Source organism: Rhynchophorus ferrugineus, unplaced genomic scaffold (genome assembly GCF_030347505.1).
Source record: "Rhynchophorus ferrugineus isolate W39M unplaced genomic scaffold, kcgeb_rfMv2 rfM8, whole genome shotgun sequence".
Classification (NCBI taxonomy): domain Eukaryota; kingdom Metazoa; phylum Arthropoda; class Insecta; order Coleoptera; family Curculionidae; genus Rhynchophorus; species Rhynchophorus ferrugineus.
The window spans coordinates 37,413,498-37,439,350 of NW_027472587.1; the positions used below are offsets into that span (position 1 = coordinate 37,413,498).

At 32.5% G+C, this 25,853-nt stretch overlaps 1 protein-coding gene and 1 long non-coding RNA gene across 4 annotated transcripts in view; both read left to right on the forward strand.

The window, feature by feature from the left end:
• Positions 1-21,550, forward strand: part of Sema1a (Semaphorin 1a) — a 713,484-nt gene extending 691,934 nt beyond the window's left edge. For 2 of the 3 annotated variants that reach the window (XM_076412071.1, XM_076412073.1), the window contains 7 exons: positions 10,272-10,620; positions 11,798-11,880; positions 13,832-14,063; positions 16,073-16,350; positions 16,431-16,641; positions 18,359-18,587; positions 21,333-21,550. In XM_076412071.1, the coding sequence (XP_076268186.1) occupies positions 10,272-10,620; positions 11,798-11,880; positions 13,832-14,063; positions 16,073-16,350; positions 16,431-16,641; positions 18,359-18,587; positions 21,333-21,407 (1,457 nt within the window). In that variant the 3' untranslated portion in view covers positions 21,408-21,550. The remainder of the gene's footprint in view (positions 1-10,271; positions 10,621-11,797; positions 11,881-13,831; positions 14,064-16,072; positions 16,351-16,430; positions 16,642-18,358; positions 18,588-21,332) is intronic. The other variant, XM_076412072.1, reaches the window with a different exon arrangement.
• Positions 21,551-23,438: 1,888 nt separating this feature from the next.
• LOC143201184 (uncharacterized) lies at positions 23,439-25,790 on the forward strand. Its single transcript, XR_013006900.1, has 2 exons — positions 23,439-23,576; positions 23,709-25,790. It is a non-coding gene; the product is annotated as an uncharacterized LOC143201184 (long non-coding RNA).
• The last annotated feature ends 63 nt before the right edge of the window (positions 25,791-25,853 follow it).

Consider the following 25,853-nt stretch of genomic DNA (forward strand, 5'->3'; position numbering starts at 1 on the left):
CCTTTCCTATATAAATTGTGAGAGAGGAAAGGACGAAGATAACTGCTGGGAGGAGAGAATTTTATATGTGCTTATAATTTCCAACTGTAGTATAAGCGAGATAGAGATCTACATATTCCTTCTTTCGCACTAACTCTAAAAAAGAAAAGCAAAAAAATAATTACTGAATATTATTAACATGCAATTAATAGTTTCATTTTAAACGAAGTAGAATTTCTTTTATATTTGAATGTTCTGTGGATCTGTAAAAAGGAATGTAATTTTTCTATGAAATGGAATGAATGCTATGAAATTGCTATTTTCAAACAATAAAAATTAAACATATACCGAATCATACAAAAAAAAAACTAATTCAAGACATAATTAAAAATGATCGCACAATAAGTACTATAGCATTTTAAAATAAAGTAAATGCTTTATTTATTATTGAACGGAAATATTTTTTAACAAAAATCGAGAGTAATCGAAATATTATTGTCATATGTCATATACCTATTATTGTTATAAAAACATAAAATATTTTACTATTTATCATTCCCAATTTTAAGGTTTTTACCCAATTACATTAACAATCTTGAAAAATGTCGTTCCAAAATGGTGCTACATTAATATACAATTTATTGTTATTTACAAGCAAACTACCAAAAAAATTATAAAACTATATATATATATAACTAATATATATATATATATATATATATATATATATATATATATATATATATATATTACATATATTTATTACATATATTTATTGAAGCCTAAATTCGGTACATTTTTGTCAAGGTCGTGGCTAGAGCGATACAGCCAGAACGTTAAAATCAATCGAATGAAACTAGTAGAACCAAAAAATAGTAACTAACAGTATACAACTGAAACAGTCGATAGTAAATAGTAATAAAATCAGTCGAACCAAAAATAACGACTGAAGCAGTCGGTAGTAAAAAGTAATCAGTTGCTAAACAGTCGATTTCAGTCGATAGTTCCCAACACTTATTGCCCACGGGCAGATTGTTGACGTTATAAGAGATTAATAAAAACAAATTTAAAAAATCGATAACTGAAATTACTTTTTCAATAGGATATTATTTATAGTGCGGTAAACTATATTTTATTGGTGTAACACGTGAGGTACGTCGACTTCTCTTCGGGAGGTATTTCATTAAAGTCCGGAACGATTTTTACGGCACTCTGACAACAACAACAAAAAAAGTCCCAAATACACATACACAAAAGCTCCAGCCCTCTACATTATTCTACTGCGACAATTAATTTTGACAGCGAAATTTCAAGGGGTTACATATTGCACGCAAAATTCACTGAAATTAAAATAGGAGCAATGGTTTATATCGCGCAAACAAAACGGAATGTCGGGCATTCGCGAGCCGCCCGCTTTTTTACTAATAACTGACAACGCGTTTGCTTTTTCATTTACGTAATTATTGTTGTTTAACCAATCCGCACGTAAATTCTCCTGATTTATAAGTGAAATATATAAAATGCTTACCGAATTTCGTACGTAACGCGATGTTTTTAATTAGTTGGTTTATTAATTTATTTCTGGTTGGGCATTTTTTGAACCGAAACTTTTACGATATCGACCGGCAAATATTCGATTCCGAATAATATAACATTGCAAACATTTAATTAATGAGGTAAATATTTATGTGACTTTATTTTTCCAGGTGCTTGCGAGGTGAGACGAATATATAGCCCGTCCAAAATGACAATAAACTAACGTCATCTCAATTTATTTGACGTCGTAAACGTCTTTGAAAAAAAGCTTAGTTTATTTTGGCTTTTTGGCTGATATATAACTACATTCTTATGTAAATAAAATAATGAAACAAAATTTTTATAAAATATAATTTATTTTAACATTATAGTATATGCATATATTACCGAAGGACTTAAAACTACCGATAATTAATTATGCAGCCACAATATTTTGTAAGTTAGTGTTCTTTTATTATATTTATATTAAAATATTTTCTAAGCCACCTATGATACTCCGTGAAGGCCTAATGCTCTTTACTAACAATTATATATCCAAATAGTGAAAATACACTTTCGTTAAAGAGTATTTGTACCTTTCTATTTAGTTCTTGTTTCCTTTGTTGCTGTGTTTCCTTATTAAACCAATCTAATATATTTGCATTTCTTCTGTTACTACCTGCGTAAATTTTTCTTCACAAAATTATATTTATACACTGCCTTTTCTCTATTTTTCACTGTCTACAATACGATTTTCTGCAGTATTCTATATTAATTATAAACTCGCCTTTAGATATTTCCATTCTCATCACCTTTTGGAAATTGTCAACGTTGAATCATAATTCTACATCTCGAAAATTTAACTCAGTCATTGTCACTTTCTGAGGCATAATTCAAGTAAATAATTAAATTATTAATTTCCCACCTACCTAACACTTATTCACGATTTGTCAATTTTTTCTTCTGTGTATTTGGTAGAGTTCTTGAAGATGAAGATATTACGCTTCTTTCCATATATCCAAACAATTCTTACTAGTATATCATTCTCGGCCTGCGTGTCCATTATAGTAATTATTTGCTAAACCCTATATTAATTCAATTGGATTGAATATGCAGTGATCCAGAGAAAGGAGTAATATTCGATGGCCATATTATTCAACCATGTAATCTGAAGCGTATCTTTTTTCTGCTATATATTATATGGGATTTTCGAAACTTAATTTGTTTTGGAAGCCATTCCTTAATTACACGCTTTGTCAATCAACCTGTTGAGATCTTTTTCACCAATGAATGTGCAGCAGCTCATCACAATAACATATAGCTTCTTTAGGAGTTGATTTTCAAGCCAAAGCAAAATGACGTTCTAGTGCAATTCTCCGTGATTGTCGCTCTTGGACTCGGCTACGAGAATAAAGTCATTCCTATTTCCAACATGAAAACATCTGGAATGAATTATTAAAAAATATTATGACAAATAAAACCTATCAAAGGTTATTCTAAAATAATATACACATTTAATGAATCTTCCTTGCTTTTATTATATGCTTTTAAAAATTATATCCACTTAAAAGCAATATGTGGAAGTCCCATTATCCCTGTGTGTTATCTTTACACCCTAGTTTTCTTTGAAACTCGTAGTTCAAAGTTCACATCAAAATCGCCATTTCTATATAATTGAAACCAAAAGCAAAAAATAGATATGATGGATCGGCATCTCCATATGTCCCTATAAATATTTGATGTATTGGGATGCTAAATAACTCAATACCATTAATTCAAAATCATTAAATTTAACAATTAAGTTGTATAATAGTTGTTTACAGTTTGCCTTTTCACCAATAGATATCCTTTATTAAAATGTATTGAAGCATCTAATATATATATATATATATATATATATATATATATATATATATATATAGTCTATTGAAAATAGCAGTGAACACAAGTAACATTATAATTCAATGTTCACTGCTATATTATTATGTATCACCCGCTAGATATTTATACAAGACAGTAATATATAAAAGCTGCTATTTTGGTGACCTCAACGTACCTATTTACCTAATTTATCTCTGTTGGCTTCGGGACATTTCCTAAAATCAAGATATTGTCTCCAGAATACCACTAGAAGTGATAAAGGAAGCTAAACCTATAAAACTAAATCGATAGCAGATCAATTTATATAACAAACATTGAACAATAAATCTTCTATTGAATAAATAATAAATAAACAGCTGCAATATTTGCTGTGTGTATGAATAGACTGTTAATACAAACGAACAAAACTATCAACCAACTACAAACCGCATTACGTTAAACAATAAAAAAAAATTATTTTACGTTTTGTTGACATAAAACTGCTCCAGAGTAATTAACGTTTCTAATAAAGAATAATATTTACATTTTTTAAAATTATCTTCCTCTTTTCGTTACTAGATCTGCTAATTGATATTATCCCACGGGGCACTGTCATGTTCATTCCGTTCCATTATCGGGAAATTACCCGTAGCACATGAAGTTAAATTAATTAAAAATTCCACGGAAACGTGGCAAGAATAAAAATTCAAGATTAAGGCGCTCGCGACAAATAAATTGTAGAATTACATCATAAATAATCTCTCGCCATCTTTTCGTTTTGTTGAAAATTTTATTTAATTTAATTAACAAATTCAGGACGCGGACATTGCGACAAAAATAACCTGTCGTTCTTCTTAATTAAATTGTATTCATAATCAGAATTATCTAATTTACATTAACATTTGAATGTTCAAGTTTAATGTTTAAAGTTCACTGTAAATATTTCACTTAATTATCGTATAAGGCAGTTCACCAGCTTGATTAACGTAGCATTTCGATTAAAAAATGTCCCGGATGTTTGGGAAATAGCTGAAGATATAATCACTACACACCAAGAAAGTAGTATTAAATACACCATTATAAATTCGCTAAAAAAGATAAAATCAGAGTGTTTAAATGCAATACTTCAATATTCTCATGAGAATGGAGTCTTTCCTTATGCCCCCTTGCAAATCTTTTGATTTCTTAACTGACTGTGGGTATCTGAAGGTCTCGATGTTGGTAATCAGGACTTTGTTCTGAAAAATTTGTATTTTGGTTGTTACTCTTTGCAGAATCCCTATAATTGAACTCCGTATGTCCATATAGCTTTCAGTATTTGCTTATATAATGGCAATTTATTACGTACTGATAATTGTGATTTTCTTCCATTTAGGCAGTACATTTTCCTATATTTCAATTCCAGTTCTTTTCTTTTCTTCTTTATACGTTCCTTCCAGCGAAGTTTTGCATTAAGATTCATTCCGAGATATTTAGCATTATTACTATTTGGAATGATAGTACTATTTAATGTTATTGGTGTTTGTACGGTCTGATTGTAGGTGAACTGCACATGCACAGATTTACTTTAATTAATTTTTATTTTCCAAGCTTATGTCCAATTATTTATATTAGCACTTGTCTGTTGTAATTTTCGTGAGTCTTTTTTTCACTATTGTCTCTGACAGCTATAATCGCATTATCATCAGCAAATGTAGCCATCGTAATATTCTCCATTTGTGGTATATCACAAATGTAGAGTAAGTAAAGCATAGGTCCCAGTACACTTCCTTGGGGTACACCTGCTTTAGCTTCTTTTATTGCAGAATAAGCTTCTTCATGTTGTAATGTACGACATTTTGGTTGTAATGTACGACTTTAATAGTTCGGTATGTTGTTTTGGTAGTATTTTCTGTAGTTTATGAACAAGGGCCTGCCAAACCTTATCAAAGGCTTGTGCTACATCTAAGAATATAGCTGAGCATATATTTTACTTTCAAAGAGTCTCAAGTCTTTTAAGAGTCAAAAGTGCGCTCTTTCTATTGCTGAACTGCACATGAACAGATTTATTTTGGTTAGTTTTTATTTTCCTTTTTTTTTTGGTTTGGATCTATTTTTTTTTTTTTCATTAGACTGTTGTAATTCTCCGACAGCAAGAAACACAGTATAATCAGCAAATATAGTCATCGTAATGTTTTCCAATTGTGTAATCATCACATGTGTAAAACAGGTTAAGAATTGGCCACAATACACTTTCTTGTGTTACACCTACTTTAGCCTATTTTATTATAGATTAGTTTATTGACTTTTTTGACTTTGACTGACAATTTTTATAGTTTAATGTGTTGCTTCGGTAATATTTTCTGTAGCTTATGAATAAGGCCATTGTGCCAAACCTTATCGAAGGATTGTCTTCTGGGATAGTCTCTAAGTTGGTAACTGGCCAGTCGGTAGGCTTAATGCCGGGGACCGTGGTGCGGAGCCCACGTTAAATGGTAGGTCCAGTCCAGATAAATCGTCATTGGAAAAAATAAGACTTTAAAATATATCAAAAAGTAATGAGTTCAAAGTATTGACATCTAGATATTGGACATCACGGAACGTTTCTCCAAAATTGTCTATAAAGTTAAATCTCTATTTTCTCTGTGGCTGAACATACTTTTTTAACTTCATAGATTGTTATTCTATGTACATGACCAACTGTCGAGTGTTTATTAATAAATCCAAACTAGTAATTGGTATTAGGCTTTTTCTCTCTATAAATACTCTATATATATCAGCTACTAATTTAAAATATTATTATTCAACCAAAATCAGACGTGCAAAAGTCGACTGGATAAAGCTCTATAAAATTTTCACCTGTTCAAATGGAAACCGACCAGAATATGTGGAAAAATTATGAGTATATTCAATTTTGCACACTTAACACCGTCATATCCTCCATCTCGCGACGGATCCTAATTTATTTAATTCAAAGAACCATAAACTCTACAGTGGAGCAGTTTAAAATTTCAGAAGAAAGTCGCGCAACTTTTGTTTTATTCTAGTTAGCGTAATCTTTTTAGTTTATGGCGCATTCGCGCCGCTGCATAATAAAAGTACAAATTGTTTCAGTTTCGTTCCGCGCTTTTAACGAAATATATAAGGCTTATTCCGCGAGAAAAGTTTAAAAATCTTAATTTATATCTCTGATTTACGGCTTGTGTTTCAAAATACGATAAAAAAAATTAAATTAAACGAAAATAAAAAACACAAGAAATATAGAAATTTAATTTTTAATTTCGTGTAATTTTCTTTTTCGTGTCAACATTCTTATTGTTTATTATATTGCTTATAACCCAAAGACTGAAAATTAAAAACAAATCCATAATTCACTGTCTGAGAAATTTAACTGACGATAACTAAACTGATTCACTCTGGAAAACCACGAAATATCTGAAGCGCTCATGTCTACAGAGTCCACCTATAAGAGACCTATGTGGGAATTGGGCACGTCACAATCACCAAGAAGCAGAAGCAACAGAAGCAAACGAAACTAATATTGAATATAATTTGTGGGACAAAGAATTGAATTCGATGATTGAATTAGTCATGCCTAAAGAGCTAACCGAAGTTATTAAAACTGATATTAATCCCAGAAAATCACCAGGCTATGATTTAATAACAAGAGAATTACTGCAAAAACTACAAAGAAAGGAAATTATAAAACTCACCAACGTGATCTATACAGCATTTACGTTAAAACATGTCTCAGGCATTTGGAAGATGGCGGAAATTATAATGATCGCAAAACCTGCAAAGTCACGAAACTAAATAAAAGCCTATAGAACTATACCAATGCTGCCAATAATATCTAAGGTTTTGAAAAAATTCTGTTGAAAAGAATAAAACTGATCATAGCGACAAAAAACCTAATACCAACACACCAATTTGGGTTCATTAAACAGCATTTAATAATTGACTAAGTCTAGAGAATAACAGATGTTATTGAAAAAGCCTACGAAATTAATCAGAATTCAATCATCTTTGATTCCACAAGCATATCTGAACCATTGTGATCTCTCAATTTGTTCCTCAACACTCTATCGGTTGTCACATTTTAAACGAATGATTTCATTCATATAAATTGTCACTTGCATATGTGACTTTTCATTTTAATTTTTGAATTCTGCAGATGAAAATACATAAGAATACTTTATTTTTCCGAAGTTACGCCAACTGTTGTAAATCCTACAAGAATAATTCGCAATCCTACATTATAAATTTGCTTTCTGCTTAAATCGGTTGAAAGTCCTCTCTATATTGGCCCATGAATTTACAGTTTCAGAACGTCAGCCAACCACCCCTCTGCCGAGTCAGCGTCTGGCCCGAGAAATCGAATTGTTAGACGAAATTGTAAAGTAACTGAAAGTTTTACATGCAATATTACACAGTATTTACGACCGTGGGTTTAACCGTAAAATAATCTGACAGTCAGCTTTACAGATTTTATTTTAGAAAATGTTTAATTCCAACGTATATCTTGGATTCGTTTAATTTGATTTATACAAGCAGGATTTCACTTCAATAAGAATGGTAATTTTTTAGTTTCTGTATTAACGACCTTCAATATTCTCAGTGTTGCGTTTCCAAAAAGGTTTGAAAGGAAGGCAGGTAAATCTACTTGCAAAACTAAATATTATGTTTATAGAATATAAATTATTTTTAAAGGATATGTGTTTATTTCAGTGACAAGAAAATATATACACAATTAAAACAAACATCATATAAAGTACTTACAAACAATAATAAATCAATTAAACGAAAAGTAAACAGGTGGTAAACGTCTAATGAGGAAATAGTCGGCCGACAGTTCTGGAATAGATAATAAAGTATCTGAGCAACCAATTTTCGAGAATAAGAGTAAGATGTAAAGAACTTTAAATCAGCTATATAATTATTAAATGAATTATCGGTCAGGTTGATTAACAATGGTTCCCTTCAATCTTTTTTTCCACCTGTTCTATAGTAGCTGTATTGCTTTCACATTGCTGTGATTTATTTATATTTTAAGTAGAAATCCTGAATGTAATTTTATTTCCTTTAATACCATACCATACCATGTATTCAGCCAGTTGTATTTTAACAAGAGGCATTTGGAGGATCTTCTGTTATTGGATCTTTGTTAGATACGAAAATTGTTTTGTCGTCTGTATATTGCCACAGCAGTGATTTTTGTAGTCGTCACTGGATATCATTCAAAAATTTCATCGTCTTATTTTATAATGACGTCTGTGAGATAAAATTTTAGTAAATGAGAAAGGAGTTTATTTAATTTAACTTGCAACCCTTTGAGATATGTCCAGGAATACATCCGAACAAGATCTTTTTTAATTTAATCTACTAAATCCTAAATACTTACGGATCTACATTAATGTTCTGTAATAATGTATCCCTTTTCTACTATATTATTCTCGTCTTATCTATGATTTCTCAAAGACTTTAGAGATTATCGATAGAACACTTAGGTTTTATATAATAAGGTTTTTATACAATGTTTTTCATAGTTTGAGAATCATTATTATTTTTGCTATTTTCCAAATGCCAGGAAAAAGGTACGTAATAAAACAAAAAACAAGAAACTTTATAGGCGAAAATCATATATAGATGAACTGAAACTAACGACTTAACTTTAGCCAGCATAAGATAATAAGATCTATAGTTATACGAGAGTGGTTCAAATATGATCGAGACAAATACTCTGACACAAAAATTTACAGTTTTTCTAGATATTTCCCCTAAGTAGATACGCATTTTGTCCACCTTTCCGGAAGTTTTTTTTATGCGGGTATCGAAAGAATTCCTTGGGCAACCCGGGGAGCCATGCTCGCAGGAACTCCTCTACCTCGTCGTCGGTGCTGAATCTTTGACCTCCGAGGGCTTCTTTCAGTGACCCAAACATGTGGTAGAGGGGGTGTTCCAGTACCTCCCACCCTAATTCCGATATTGTATCGAGCGTGAGACGCGCAGTATGAGGGCGCGTGTTATCCTGGAGAATAATCGCACTTCGTGCTGGAATGCTCCTCCGTTTCGAGCTATAAGCGGGATTTGGGGTTTAGAGTAGTATGCAGTATTAGTGGTACGTTGGGTGCGCAGGAAATCGACATACACACGCCCCGCCGTATACAGAACCATACCCGCGGACCTGGTTGTCTTCGCTTTGACTGGCGCCCCTTCCTCCTTCTTTCTCCACTCTTTAGACGACATCTTGCTTTCGGGAGTGTAATAGTGCACCCATGTCTCGTCTATAGTGAAGATTCGCGTTAAAAAATCGTCCCCCTCCAACTCGTATCGGGTCAGCAAGCGGCGACAAACTTTCAACCGCGTAAATTTTTGCTCGAAGTTCAATATTTTAGGAACCCATCGCGCCAATATTTTGCGATATTGAAGGTGTTCGTGGATGATAGATTCTACGCTACCAATACTGATGCCGAGTTCAGCCGCAACGTCTCGAACATACATCCTACAGTCCTCCAAAATGAGTAGTTCTGCGCGGCGAATATTGTCTGATGTGATGCTGGTTCGCGGTTGACGATCATGCGGCTGATTCTCAACGGTTTCGGGGCCATATTTGAATGCTTTGGCCCATTTAAACACGGCAGCCCTATTCAGGCACTCACTACCGAACTGATTTCGCAAACGCAGAAAAATATCCCTCTTTTGAATGCCTTGCCATATTAAAAGACGAATGACAATACGTTGCGCTACGGTGGTCGGCACGTGACCGGTTGTAGCACGCGCGTGAAGCATGTGCTCCCGATGAAAACTATGCCATACTGTTCATAAGGGCCAAACCACGGCCGTATTTTCTTGATACTCTTATTCAAAATATGAACAAAAAGTCTTATATGTTGTGACAAAATAGTTAACGACAGTAATACCATATTTTTTTGTTCTAGAATCGACAACCGATTTAATATACGGAAAATACGGAGATGTTTCCGCCCAGTTGATCTACGGTACCTTCACCACACCACCGAACAGTATATCCGGAAGTGCTGTGTGCGCTTTCAGTTTACAAGAGATCACCGATACATTCGAGGGCAACTTCAAGGAACAAGCGGCTATTAACTCGAACTGGCTGCCTGTACTGAGCAGTAAAGTGCCTGATCCCCGTCCCGGTCAATGTCATAACGACAGCAGAACTTTACCAGATCTGACTTTGAACTTTATCAAGACGCATTCTCTTATGGACGAGAGCGTACCGAACTTTTTCGGCCAACCTATTGTTATTAGAACCAGTTTTCAGTAAGTATACTTAAATATCGTAAATAATAAATTAAAATTGGAGAGAGAAAATGGATAATAGCGATGACAAAAAAAGAGTTTTCAGTCATAGAAAATGGAATTGAGGTTATTTATTGAATTAACATGTTTAAATCAGAAATAATCCGAGATTGAACTGAGTCTTTTATATCTTCTGGGATCTGTTTCACACATTAGCGTCCAACAGTAATCGTTCATCATGACTTGGTCCCAAAAATCCTATATCTCGGTGTAGAGCAGCTTTCCTTGCTCATCGCTCGTATCACCCAAGTTTTGTGGGAGAAAATTAAGATGTGAATATGGGAAATGTATTTTGAAAGACATTCAAGCTCCGATCTTGTGGTAATGTTGCAACAAATAGTCTATTACGTGTTATGTATTCCGGTGCTTTGCAGTTACTGAGAAAGTTTTGAACAACATTTTGCGTCACCTATTTGTTTTCGAATATCAGGTCCGACAAATATTCCTTCTTTTCATGTTTGCACTGTTGTTCTTAAGGCATTTTTTGCAGTTGTACCTAGACAAATTGGCAATGGATCAGTGTCTGTACGTAGAACCGGCTTCAACACTGCTCATACGTCAAGATATTTATACTGTGCTTTTTTGCCTTTATACGGTCCATAGTCATCGAAGAATAGCATTAATAATCTACGTGACTATTCTCTTCTCTCCCCAACGTTAGCCCAAAAAATGAACGATATACATTTTCATCAAATGACCACTTAGAGGCTATGGTACCCATCGCTTGTCAGTATATACAACAGCACAACCATAGTTATGCAAATACGCATCTTTGAGTGCATTTGTCATGATTTGTTTACGTTTACCCAACATATAACATCCACGAACGTCACAAAACTACTTTGAATCGACTTCGCTACAGCTTCTCTGCATTTTCACACATTCCGAAGCGCAATCACAACACAAAAACAGGTTCCAAATAGTGTTTAATGCAACATCGACAGCTGATAGCCGTTATAAGAGCGTAGTACTGCCATTACGCGCAAACTCGTGAAATAACGAAATGAAATAACGTTCAGAAATGTTTTGTAATTTGTAAACTTGTGTAAGACATTTAAATGTTACTACAATTATTTGTTTCCTTCACTACTCATTAATGAGGTTTTAACAACTACTAAACATAAATTGTCTGTTACAGTTATCGGTTTACACAAATAGCCGTCGATCCTCAGGTGAAAGTACCTGGTGGTAAGAGTTACGACGTCCTTTTCATAGGAACAGGTAAGAAATACAATTTATAGTCTATCCAAAGTTATTTTGTACATACGTCATCTAAATTTCTGACGTCATAACGTCGCAATGTTGCCGTATCAACTTTGAGTTTTAGTTCAGTTTGACTTTGACAGGCAAGAAAATTCTATTCTAAATAAAATATTGAATTAAAATACTGTTATCAAATATAATTTATTTTAACATTATAGTAAATCTAATGTATATATTATCAAAGAACTTAAAACTACAATTAAGTACACAATTGTAATAGTTTGTAGGTTAGGGTTGTGTTTGGTTATATTTACATTGAACTCTTTTCCACCCCCTCTGAGCTAAAGTTCTAGGCGCGTTTGCAGTTGTATCCGCCGAAGGCCTAATCCACCTAGTTAACAATTGTATATCCAAGTAATATATTTTACTTTCATTAGAGAGCACATTTACCTTTTACGCTTAGTTCTTGTGTCCTTTGGTACAGTGTTTCCTTGTAAAGACATTTTGATATCACTCTATTTCTCCTTCGTTTGTTCTGTTTTTGTCATTTGTTTGTTCTTGATAAAACTAAATTTAACTGCTGCATTCTTCTTAGTGCATTTGCCACATCTGCTAAACAGTTACTATTCTTTCTCTTCTGGCACATTTTTACTAAATACTCATATATATTCTGAACAATTACACACATATTTGTGCACATAAATCTTTTACACTCTACAATAACATTTCCTGCAGTTATCATACTCACTTGTTTGCACTCTCATCACCCTATCTTAGTAATTGGCAGTATTGAATCATATTCAGATAATTTTCATACAAGTAAATAACTAAGCCGTTTATTTCTATCTAGAATTTGTTAACAATACCATCATTTGTTAATTTTTTTCTTCACTGTCAAGGTCATCCAAACTGAAGGTGTTATTAACCATTCCTGTTTCCAGCATGAAGATTATACATATATCTGCAATGAATTATTAATAAATGTTATGACTAATAAAACCTAATCAATTGTTATTCCAACGTTTACCTTTTTCCATCAACTTTTGTTGTCATAAAACTATTTTCATTATCATCTTGCCATCTGAAATATCCTTGTCTCATCTAAATACATAAATTGAAATAATACGTCTTCCTTCATTTTATTATATGCTTTTAAATTTTGTATTCTGTTAAAAACAATATCCGGAATATCCCTTTGACCTCCTCGATACTTTTCAGACTAAATGTTTTTTTTTTAAATAATTGTATTAAATTTTGTTTCTATGGAAAAATTAGTGACTGTTTTTATACATTTCATATATTTAATCTCTAATATAGCTAACATTAAGCTGAACTTGATTTGCCACCCGCTTCGTATGAGGACGGTTTTTTTTTCGGTGAATTCAAGATCATATTTCTCATTTTTTGAGATATTTCTGTGACCGTATCGATACTAATATTCAGTGAAGTTGCAATACGCTAAAAATATTTTCAATAAATAAGGCAGCAAATTAATATTTAAGACTAAAAATGTTTACTTCTCTAACGAATTTTACTGGTAAGAGGCGGGCCTCTATTATCTCGTTCCTGTCACTGCAACTGATTTGAGACGCAATCTGTTCTGTCTAGCTTTGGAATGTTCGATCAGAGTAATAATGAGCAGCAATTTGAAATTTATCAAAACAAGCAAAGCATTAAAGTAACGTTTGCCGGTTTATAACCTCTTATCACTATTGTTTTGAACAATTTTGGATACGTTGGACAACCGGACGACTTTGACAGGCTAATTCGGTTACACATTCGAAGTTATCAGGCAGCATTGTGTCTCTTTTAACTAAAATAAAATGAGGAGGAAACCATTGTGTGATTCTAAAACGAATTTATAAATTACGGCAGACAATACATTAAACATCTTGATAACGTATGTTCAAAAAGACCATGAATAGGCTATACATTCAACGTAATGATACTAAATCAAACTATTTTCCAGATAATGGTAAAATAATCAAAGCGGTGAACGGATTATCCGCAGAGACAAGACACGGCGTCAGACCTGTGGTCGTCGAGGAAATCCAAGTGTTCCCCGTCCACGTGCCAGTTCGAGGAATAAAAATAATGAAGGGCGGTGGGAAAGATGAAGGAAGATTAATCGTTGTGTCCGATTCGGAAGTGCAATCTCTGAGGTTGCACAGATGCGACAGTAACAAAATATCCAGCTGCAGGTGGGTCACATTACATTTATTAATAGAACTCTAGAATGACCGTAATAAAAAACCACAAAAATATTGATTTTTAATAATAGTATACTTTAGAGAGATTATTAAAAATATATTTATTTTAATTATAATTAGTAACAATTTATAAATAAGACCGATATCGATAGAAACCGTCCAGTGACCAAAACAACTACGTCAAGCGCAAATTTGGAGTTGTCAATTTTTCTTTAAAATCTATTTTTGTTGTAAAAATAATATTTATTCCGTGTAAATAAATATGTACATAAATGGTCTTTTATAAATTTAATTGTCATATAATGGTTTTTCAAAAATAATAATCTAGCCTATTCTTGACATTGTTTACACCAAGACAAGCGATTATATCATACTAGATTATTGCTAATTATAAAATGGTCTAACAAAAATAAACAAACCTGAAAATTTATTTTGTTAGTTATGATTAGCGTTGGGAACTATTGACTGAAAACAGTCGAAATAATCGATAATCGCAAAACAGTCGATAGTCAAAAATCTAGCGACTGAAAATACTAATTACTATTTTCAGTCAAATGCACGGTTCGACTCTTTTATTCAATTTGTGATGTCAGACGAAGATGTACGAACATTTTCCTATATAAATTGTGAGAGAGGAAAGGACGAAGATAATTACTTGGAGCAGGTAATTTTATATGTGCTTATATTTTCCAACGGTAGCATAAGCGAGACGGAGATATACATATTCCTTCACGTACTAACTTTAAAAAAGAAAAGGAAAAAATAATTACTGAATTCTATTAACATGCAATTAATAATTTCATTTTAAAGGAAGTAGAATTACTTTTATATTTGAATGTTCTGTGGACCTGTAAAAAGGAATGGAATTCTATGGAATGGAATAATATCCCACAAATGTTTTATCGTATTTTAATATATTAATTGCTATTTTTAAATAATATAGTATAATAAATACAGACAATACAATAGAACTTATATAAAAATTTAAAAACTAAAGATGTACTATGTACTGTAATAGCCATAAATACTGAATAAAAATTAAAGATATACCTAATTATAGAAATTAAACTAATTCATGACATAATTAAAAATAATCGCACAATAACTACTATATACAACATATTGTTATTTACAAGAAAACTACCAAAAAAATCATAAAATTATATATATTACATATATACATTTTTGTCAAGATCGCGGCTAGGACGACAAAGCCAGAACGTTAAAAATCAGTCGAATGAAACTAGTAGAACCAAAAATAGTAACTAAAAGTACACAACTGAAACAATCGATAGTAAATAGTAACCAATTCAGTCGGACCGAAAATAGCGACTGAAACAGTCGATAATTCTCAACGCTATTTATGATTTATTTTAAACATGTTTTCAAAAAAAATTTGTTCAACAATAACGTTCGAAAGAGGCGGATTTTATCTTATTTGTAATATTTCCTCCCTCTGCACTCACTACCTTAAAGAAGCAAGAGCTAGTGCAGCTTGTCCGATTCGCCTTATTATTTCAGCGATAGATGCCACTTCCTTCTTACAATACTGGCCGGTAGGCAAGGGGTCATCCGTCAATTTTCAATAGTTTGATATTTTCTTCATTGAGAATGAATCAAGCCACAAGGCCCTGTAGTGAACAATTCGTCCATTGTTGGCTCGTCACCAGGAAATGAAGTTCCTGGAACGTCAATCGCTGACGGAGTTAACCTAAACCCTGTGGCGAATCAGGATTGTAGAACTACATGAAGCATACTAACTACTGTAGTTTTTCTGAACATTCCTATTCAAATCCTGACTCACACTGTACTGACAAAGTTAGGAATGTTTCCATTGCCATTGTATTCTAAGGAATTGCTTATTTTCAAAGCCATGAAACCGTGGAAATATTTATATATTAAACAAAATTTCAAGCTCAAAACAAAATTGCAAAAATGAAGTCATACTGACATTTCGGTAGAACAGTAATCGTATAAAATCGAATAAATATTTGTTTTAGTGAATGTGTGGCACTTCAAGATCCTTACTGTGCTTGGGACAAAGTACAAGGCAAGTGTCGATCTAAAGGTGTTGGCCGATGGGGTGAGGAAAGCTACTTCTTCCAAAGCGTGGCGACCGGAGAGCATGTTGCTTGTCCACCACCGAAAAGCAAAGACGCAAGTTCAGTTGGTGGTCTGAGTTCCAACCAACCCAAATTCAGTGACCATATGCCCAACAAAGAACAACCTGACGGTCAAATTATAAACATCATTCCGGACAAACCCTACGAAAATACAGGTAAGTATTTTAGTAGATCTTTTCCTCTCGTCATTGTAGTTTCCTAAACAATTATGTGGTAACGAAAATTAATGTTGCAGGACCGTCAGTTACTGCCACAGATGCCCTTCCTAACCAATACTCTGTGGAAACTCTGATAATGGCCGTTGTAGCAGGAGCTGTGTCAGCTTTGGTGGTCGGTTTCATCGCCGGTTATCTTTGCGGCAGGAAATGTCATAAAGACGAAGATGACAATTTACCATATCCAGACACCGAATACGAGTATTTTGAACAACGACAAAATATGAACAGGTACTAATGTATATACTGATATATATAAATACGAGGGTCACTATTTATATTTCGGGAATTGGCAACACTGTGCGTAAACTTTGACATTTTTGACGATATACGTACTCAGAACATTTTGTCGCACGAGCGCTATTTGTTTATTTTATATTTAGTTGAAAGTTCAAAAGAAAATGGAACTGAATCGTGAACATTTTCGTGCGATGATTTTTTACGATTTTCGACGTGGATTCGCAACAAGAATGCATCAATCAACGTAATTTGACTTTAGGCGATGAAGCTCCTTCAAAAACCACCGTGTACCGCTGGTTTAATGAATTCAATCGTGGTCGTAGTTCGCTGTCCGACGAGTTTCGTGAAGGTCGTCCAAAATTGGCTGTTGTGGCAGAAAACATCGATGCTGTGTGCGAAATGATTAACCTAGATCGTCATGTCATCTATTGTGAGATTGAGGCATCCCTAAACATTAGTTCCACCAGCATATATGCGATTTTACATGTACACTTGGATCCCACACAATTTGACAATCGCTCAAAAAAAGGCTCGTGTCGATTGGTGTAAAGAAATGCTTAAGAAATTCAATCGCGGTGCTTCGAAAGACGTTTATAAAATCGTGACGGGTGATGAATGATGGATATATTCGTATGAGCCCAAAAGTAAGCAGCAATCGACTGTATGGGTGTTCCAAGATGAACCAAATCCAACAAAAGTTGTTCGCGCACGAAACACTTCAAAGAAAATGGTGGCCTGTTTCTTCGGAAAAGCTGGTCATATTGCAACTGTACCTCTAGAGGATCGCAGAACAGTAAATTCTGATTGGTACACAACCATTTGTTTGCCAGAAGTCTTCGGTGAAATAAGGAAAACAAACAAGAGACGCCGGATTGTTCTTCATCATCAAAAATGCGAGCTCTCACACATCGGCTCAAACAAGCAATCATAAAACTATTTGAGCAATCAAAACATCGAATTGGAAGGGTCATCCGCCATACAGCCCTGATTTGGCACCCAATAACTTCGTTTTGTACCCATCCGTGAAGAATAAACTGCTTGGTCAACGATTTTCATCGCCCGAAGAAGCTATTGAAGCGTTCAAAAATAATGTTTTGAAGATACCTCATTCGGAATGGAATAAATGCTTTGAAAAAAAAGTGTATCGATCATCGTGGCAAGTACTTTGAAAAACAATAAAAATATATTCGCAGCTTAACTATTAGTTTTTTTCCTATTCCCGAAATATAAATAGTGATCCTCGTACTGAAGTATATAGGCAATGTTAAAACAATTAATATGTTCCATTCCTTTTGCGATTTTACAATTTTCATGATTTTGTTCCATAGTAATTTTATGATTCCATTTAATATTCCGCTACTCCAAATATTATCAAGTTTTTTTCTTTTTATTATTCTCCCTCTGGTTCTTGTATCAATTTTCTTGTCTTATTTATTTATTTTATCTGTCACTGTTCGGTTTGTTCAATCCCTTAATAACATAACATAAAATCTCTTTACGTGGGAAAGAGATTCCCTTCTTCTTCTTCTACTATTATTCGCTGGTCTTTTAAATTGTTTTGTCTTTGTTTCTCCTCTAGTTCTGCATTTGTTGATTCTTTTTTCTTTCGTTTTATTAATTTTATTTGTCTTGTTCGGACTAAAATAGGCGTGTTTTCTTCCTTAGTGAACCTGACATATTGATTAATTGATTTCGAATTGTTTTTTAGCCGTATAACTGCCGAACCGAAATTGCTACCTCAAGAAGAGGTCACCTACGCAGAACCGGTGCTGGTCCCACAACCACCTCCGAAAAACTATTCACCTAAGAGCACTCTACGCAAGGGACCTCATCAAAATAATGCAGAAACGCTGTTCCAATTCCAGACAGATGGTGGCTACAATGGCAGAGACAATTACAGAGGTCGCGACAATTTTGGAACCTTAAGATCACATCAGGTAAACAACAAGGATATATGTTTGAAAATGGACATAATCTGTCAGAAAAATTTTGAGTACTAGAAAAATCACAATCGTTTCAAAAAGTGAAATAAGTACTCTTTGTTTTCTAACTTACCATCTCAAAAATAAATTAAAACTCGTATAAACCCTAAAGATGTAAAATGCTTCATACGGATGCCTAATTTTTATCACAAGAAAAAGATAACAAGAACTTATTCCACATCTTAGTAATTAATATACTTGAGTTTAAGTGATATTGAGGACATGGAAATACTCTCAATTTGGAAATAAAGGGCGAAAATTTTCTGACAGTTTAACGTTCCATATAATTGAAGTAAAATATAGCTAAATATATGTATATCCACAAGTCGCAATCCCAAAATTTTAACAAGAATACTACAATTATCTTATTGCACAATGTTTTACCATCGTTTTTCTGTATTTTTAACAGCAATGGGGCTATAGATACCCATAAATCAAGGTAATTTAATTCAAACAAATATTCCTTCCTTTAAGAATTATTTGCTTCACTCTTTGTCTTAGTACCGTCTTCTTCGCTCTTATTACTGAATTTAGTACTGTTTCCTAATGTTATTGTGTAGGTTTCGATACTTTCTCAATAAGTTGTAGAAGTTTATGTTATTTTCGAAATTACTTTTCACTATAACGAATTCACTTGGCCGATTGCGTAGTCCTGTTGAATTATTGGCATGTGCGCTAGATTCAGTTTTTCGATCAAATCATCTTCACAACATAAGAAGTTAATGAGAATGTAAATTTATATGCATGCTTGAAATCAATCAACAATTTGTTAGATATAAATTAATGGATAACCGTTTGTGTGGTCATATTCTTTATGAAATAAAACAAACATTCATTACAGCTACAATTTAACGGTTCTAAACATTGTTATTTAAAATATACAGAGTGGGCCGCTTATAAGTTGATTAGTAATCGACCAGTGTTTTTTGTCGAAAATAGTTTCGAAACATTTTGGGAGACACACAGATTAAGGCAATCTAGCTAACTTGGATTGTTTTTTTTTGTTTCAAAGAAAATGACATCCTGTTTTTTTTATTTCCTCACATACACTGAATACACAACAAATCTAAATTCAAATTAACAAATCTAAAAATAGGTATCACTGCCTGCATTGGTAGGAACATGCAAAATATTTCCTCGGTTTCGCCTATTTTAGCGTTGGGGACTATCGACTGAAAACAGTCGATAGTCGCAAAACAGTCGAGACAGTCGGTAGTCAAAAAACTAGCGATTGTAATTACTATTTTCAGTGAAATGAACGGTTCGACTGTTTTGTTCAATCCGTGATGTCAGACGAAGATGTACGAACCCTTTGCTGTATAAATTGTGAGAGAGGAAAGGACGAAGATAATTGCTTGGAGCAGTTAATTTTATATGTGCTTATATTTTCCAACGGTAGTATAAGTAAGACGGAGATGTACGTATTCTTTCACGTACTAACTTTAAAAAAAGGAAAAAATAATTACTGAATACTATTAACATGCAATTTATAATTTTATTTTAAACGAAGTAGAATTACTTTTATGTTTGAATGTTCTGTGGATCTGTAACAAGGAATGGAATTTTTCTATGAAATGGAATAATACCCCAATAATATTTTATCGTATTTTAATATGTTAATTGCTATTTTCAAATAATATACTATAATAAATATAGACAATACAATAAAACTTAAAGAAAACCTAAAAAACTAAAAATGTACAATAACCATAAATACGAAATAAAAATTAAACATACACCTAATCATAGAAAAAAAACTAATTCATGACATAATTAAAAATGATCGCACAAGAACTACTAGAGCCTTTTAAATAAAGTAAATGCATTATTTATTATTGAACGGAAATATTTTTTAACAAAAATCGAGAAAGTAATCGAAATATTATATATTATTGCTATAAAAACATTCTAAGTATTTTACTATTTATCATTCACAATTTTAATAGGGTAACTATTACATTAACAATCTTGAAAAATATCGTTCCAAAATGCTGCTATATTAATATACAATATATTGTTATTTACAAGCAAACTACCAAAAAAATCATAAAACTGTATGTATTACATATAAATCTATGTAAGCATAATTGGGTACATTCTTGTTAAGGTCGCGGCTAGGACGATTGAGCCAGAACATTAAAAATCAGTCGAATGAAACTAGTAGATCCAAAAATAGTAACTAAAAGTATACGACTGAAACAGTCGATAGTAAATGGTAACAAAATCAGTCGGATCGAAAATAGCAACTGCAAACAGTCGACTGAAACAGTCACTTGTAAAAAAAGTGATTTCAGTCGATAGTTGTCAACAACTTGATTAATTTAATAAATGTATGTAACTTAAAATACACGACCGAAACAGTCGATAGTAAAAAGTCGTCTATTACTATTTATGTTAAATATCTATATAATACTCTATGCTTCCGCGTGGTCTGGAAAATGGCGACTGAAACTGTCATTTTCAATTGATATTTACCAACGCTACTTTGGACGTAAATTTTTCTTATTATTCGATTGTAATATTGCAAGTAGCAGAAGTTTTATAGAATAATTACGGCCCACCCTGTATAATTGATTTAAATTATCTAGTTGCCCAAAAAGGCGGAGGCGCATTTAAACGTACGCTATACAATTCGCGACGAAAAGTTAGTCATTGTGAAGATGAACGTACGTCAGTCATTGATGCCTCACTATCCTTCAGTTGTTGCAGGGCGACAATTTCCGACGCGGAGACGGCTTTGCAACGACCCGCAGCGTCAAGAAGGTGTACCTCTGAGAAAACAGCGAGGAGGGACCCGGGGGCAGGCGCAATCAGGCCCATCGACAAGGTCACAGTGCGCTACCGACCAGCGGTGGCTCGTCCAGCAGCCCCTCCCCGCCCTCCTCGTCACCAAGCCCGACGCCACCTCACACTGCCTCCTTCATTTATCGCGCTTAGCCTCAGGCCATCCAACGCTCGGGGCCGTTCTGGCGCTACTGGAGATTCTACTAAATTCTAATCGACGGAACGTACCGGCACCGACACGATCGAGGTTTCTAGTCAGCACTGTATCTCTCGGAAACCCGCAAAGAATTTCTTTTTTTCCTGCTACAGTATTGTTTCTGTTTTCCTCTACGATACGGTGGTTATTGGGAAGATAGTTCCGGTTTTTTTTGATGACATCACACTATATGGATATAATTATTGTCGTCTTGCCAATACCACTTTTAATCCACACTTTTTTTTCTGGTAAAACGAAACTTCAAGTTGTGTTATGCATTGTTAAAAAGAAACTGTTATTAAAGATATATATATACTTTTGTAGGTCTTGTCTTCCATTGATATTTTTCAAAAAGGCGCTAAAATTCATAGATATGCTAGTCTATATAACACAAGTTGAAGTAAACAAATTACTCCGAGGCATTCACTTCCGAAACAATACTGTAAAAGTATCAAAAAATCTAAAAGTGACTTTTCAAAGGTAAAGGATAGGATTAGAATAAAAATTAAAATTTCAAAATTAGAGGGTGCATAGAAATAGATTTAGAGGGCAAAGTGATTTGGCATTTTATCTCTCAATTTAACATCAAAGCACTATACGTAACAAATAATATTAAAATAAAACTTTTCTGTTTCTAACCGACCCAAGCGGATTATCATGAATAGTCGTTTTATTTCGTATATTTATAATGAATGCCCAAGCATTTTGCATGAAAATTTAGACTATTGGGTTAGTACTAGGCGAACCCAGATATGGTACTCTCAAAAGATTAATAAGTGCTTCTTATTGATGTGTTAGATAAGGATACCACGTAAAAAAAGATAGATTGTTATAATTTTAGCAACATTGTGATTAGACTGTATAATGTTCTTTAGCTATAAATGTTGTTTCAACTGTATTTATCTTTGTTATTTAATGTGCGCCTTCTAATAGAACGCAGAAATCGTCGAAAAACAATGTTCTTTTACTAGATCGCTCTGCACCATGACGATTAGTACCGTAATAGTACTGATAACGGACAGCAAATATCAAATCTATTAGAAGGTGTGGCTACATATTTTATAACCAGTTTTACCAAAGTTTTACTGTGGAACATTGTTTGTAGAGCCTTTTTTCGGTGACAGACAGTGATGTTAATTCGTTTATTTTTTTAATTTCTTGTATTCGAACTGTCTTATTTTTGTTTATTATTTGTTTTCCTTTGCGTCTAGTACTGTATATAAGACTGAAAATAAAAATACTCCATGAAAGTCCACTTTAGCAAGTAATATTTTTGATTTTAGCATGTTACAGTACAAATTTTATGCTACTATTTCCTACAAATTAGGATCGTGAAAAAATAATTTCAACCACCTGTCAGAACTAATTTCGATTCAACAGGAACTCTAAAAGAATACTATAACATTCAAAGCCACTAAGGTTATATTGTCGTTGCGCTTGATAATGTAGCATAAATCCTTTGATAAAGTGGTGTATATGAAAAGCAGCACTCAAATGTCAATTATTTGATGTTAGGCATTTCAACAATGGGGCTTTTATTGTCTAGTGTTTAATTTTTTCGCTAATGTCATACGTATGGGATTCCGTGAAGGTCAGATGTCATTTCATAAAAGCTGACACTCTTTTATTTGAAAAGTGAAAAGTCTCTGACAATTACAAGGCAAGAAATGTTAAAACCAAAATTGTCATACCACAAAGCATTAGTTTTTGAAATTGTTTATAAGGTAGTATAACATTTCATACTCACGCGCTCGTTTATAAAGTCTGTGTGAAGACTGTGTGGATATGAAGTAAATAATATTATAACTCGTGTTTTTATATTAGCTGTTTGATTTGGCATTTGCTACCTTTTATTTGTTAACTTTCCGTATATTTCTGTAACATTTAATAGAAAAAACTTTTCAACTTTCATGAAATGGTATAACCCACACTGGCGTTCGTAGAATCTTGAATTATATTTTTAGGTAAGTGAGCAATAAAATATTACCAAATGATCATCAATTCTTAGATACGTACAATATTTAAAAATATCGACAAGTTCATCTTAAATCATTTGAAATATATAGTTTTTTGCTCACTTTAATCCTTTTTTGCAGAATTCTGTTGATATACTAGGATTTGCTCATAGAAATTTATCGAAGTATGAACAGGGAGGTTTTATATACTATTATTTTATATCTTTGGTTATAATAATGAAAACAAACAGGAAAAAATAATACCTACTTATCTACAAAAATTAATGGATGAATGACCTACATTTTACAATATTATGAATTGTTAAACCTCCCTCGAGTTATCTATAACTAGATAACAAGAATAATTGGAATTATAGTTGAAAATAGATCTCTTTATAAACAATACCAAATATTTTTTAAGTCTACGGTTGTATATAACAATAGGATTTTTCTACTTACATCTTTAAAAAAACATAGGCGCTTTGTTTAATGTTATCTGGCCTTATTTAGCTTCGAAATCGCGCTTCACTTTTATTTTTATTTTCACGGATAAACATCAAAAAGTAAAAGCCTGCATATTTACTCTCGACATAATGGCGAAGTACGTCTTTTTTCTACAGTACCAGTTAGGTATCTTCTAATACATATATGCATTTAGGATATATACATATTTAATTTAAGGATACAGTTTTTTGCATGTAAGAAATGTAAATATTTGGCTAGAAGAAAAGCAAGACTTTTAAACCCACTGAAAAGACTCGATGGTAAATTATATTTTATTATCAGATTTGATATACGTCTGTATGTGTGCAAAGAATTGTGACTCCTCCCCCTTTTACTAATACTTTCTTATCATATTTCCTCTGTAGTAATAGTATTCAGCACATTTTCGAGAATAAGAAGAAATATATAACAAAATTGTACAAAACGTTGTAGATAACATTTAACATATAGTTTAGTAGTTTTTATTATAATAGTGTAACTAGTCAAGTCAAAATATTTTAATAACATATAACATTTGATATGAGCAGAATACGGATGAGTTTTTTACAAGACAAGGTATCAAGTATCGATACATTTATTGAATCAAATCATTGATTTATTCAGCTGTTGCTTAGATATTATCAGGGCGCTTTGTTTTGTACAAGTTCAAGTCAAGTGTTGAATTTATATGTATAACAAATGATGACCTGAACTTACCTTATAACCTAGGGTTTTTAACAACTCCTTTTATTACACAATATTTAGATAATATCTTGCTTCTATGGCAAAAATATACAAAAAAATAAGTTTTCAGAGCAGAAAAATTATAATTAAGGTTATAATGCCATTTTTAAATCTCTAAAATAATGATAATTATTACAAAAATATATTTAAAAATTAGACCATAGTTCGGTAGATTTAAAGCAATCATTAAAATCTTACTGTATCTAGAAACATATCCCTGATAAGTGTTCTTATATTCCTTTGAGCTTTTACTTGTTACGTTACTAGAGTTTGTATTTCGCTTTCAGACATATTTTCCTACTATATACATATATTTTTGTATTTTTTTTACAGGAAATCTCGACTTTAAGATTTTAATGACTGCGAACTATTAGTTTTAAGTACTTGCAAAATTGTATAATGTACTGATTCCAACGTAGCAACGTTGGATGTTTGCCTAAGAAAGCCTTTAGCATATTATAATACATCGTTACGACATGCAGTTACATATTTATATTTAACATTCCATATAAAAACAAATAAGAAACAAGATATTTACATTTAGATATTATCTTGATATAATAATTATAAAAAAAATTGTCAATATATCTTAGAGTATGTTTGAATAATTAAAAAAAAATAAATATTAACAATTCTAAACTTAGTTTTTAAAAGGAACAGTGCTGCGATTGTTAGATGTAATAAATAAAATTAAGCCTTTCGCAGAATGTACGATACCATATATTAATAATTACAAATTAGGGTACACTTTGTCCAGAATAGATTTTTTATACCTTCAGTGTTTGTATAGATGGCGCCATGGTTTATTAGTTTGACTTCTAAGAAGTACGTATAATATATAAAGCTTAAGGTTTTGTAAATTGTTTTATTGTATATCTTGTATATTATATCATTTTGGACAAAATGTATTGCCAAACATTTAATAATATTGAATTTAGAAAACAATATGTATTCTTTAAATAGAAATTAAAAATATATAATAAAATTACAAAAAAACACAGTATTTCATTTTATTATTCATACAATGTTATAAGATCCCCTGATACAATAAAAATTGAG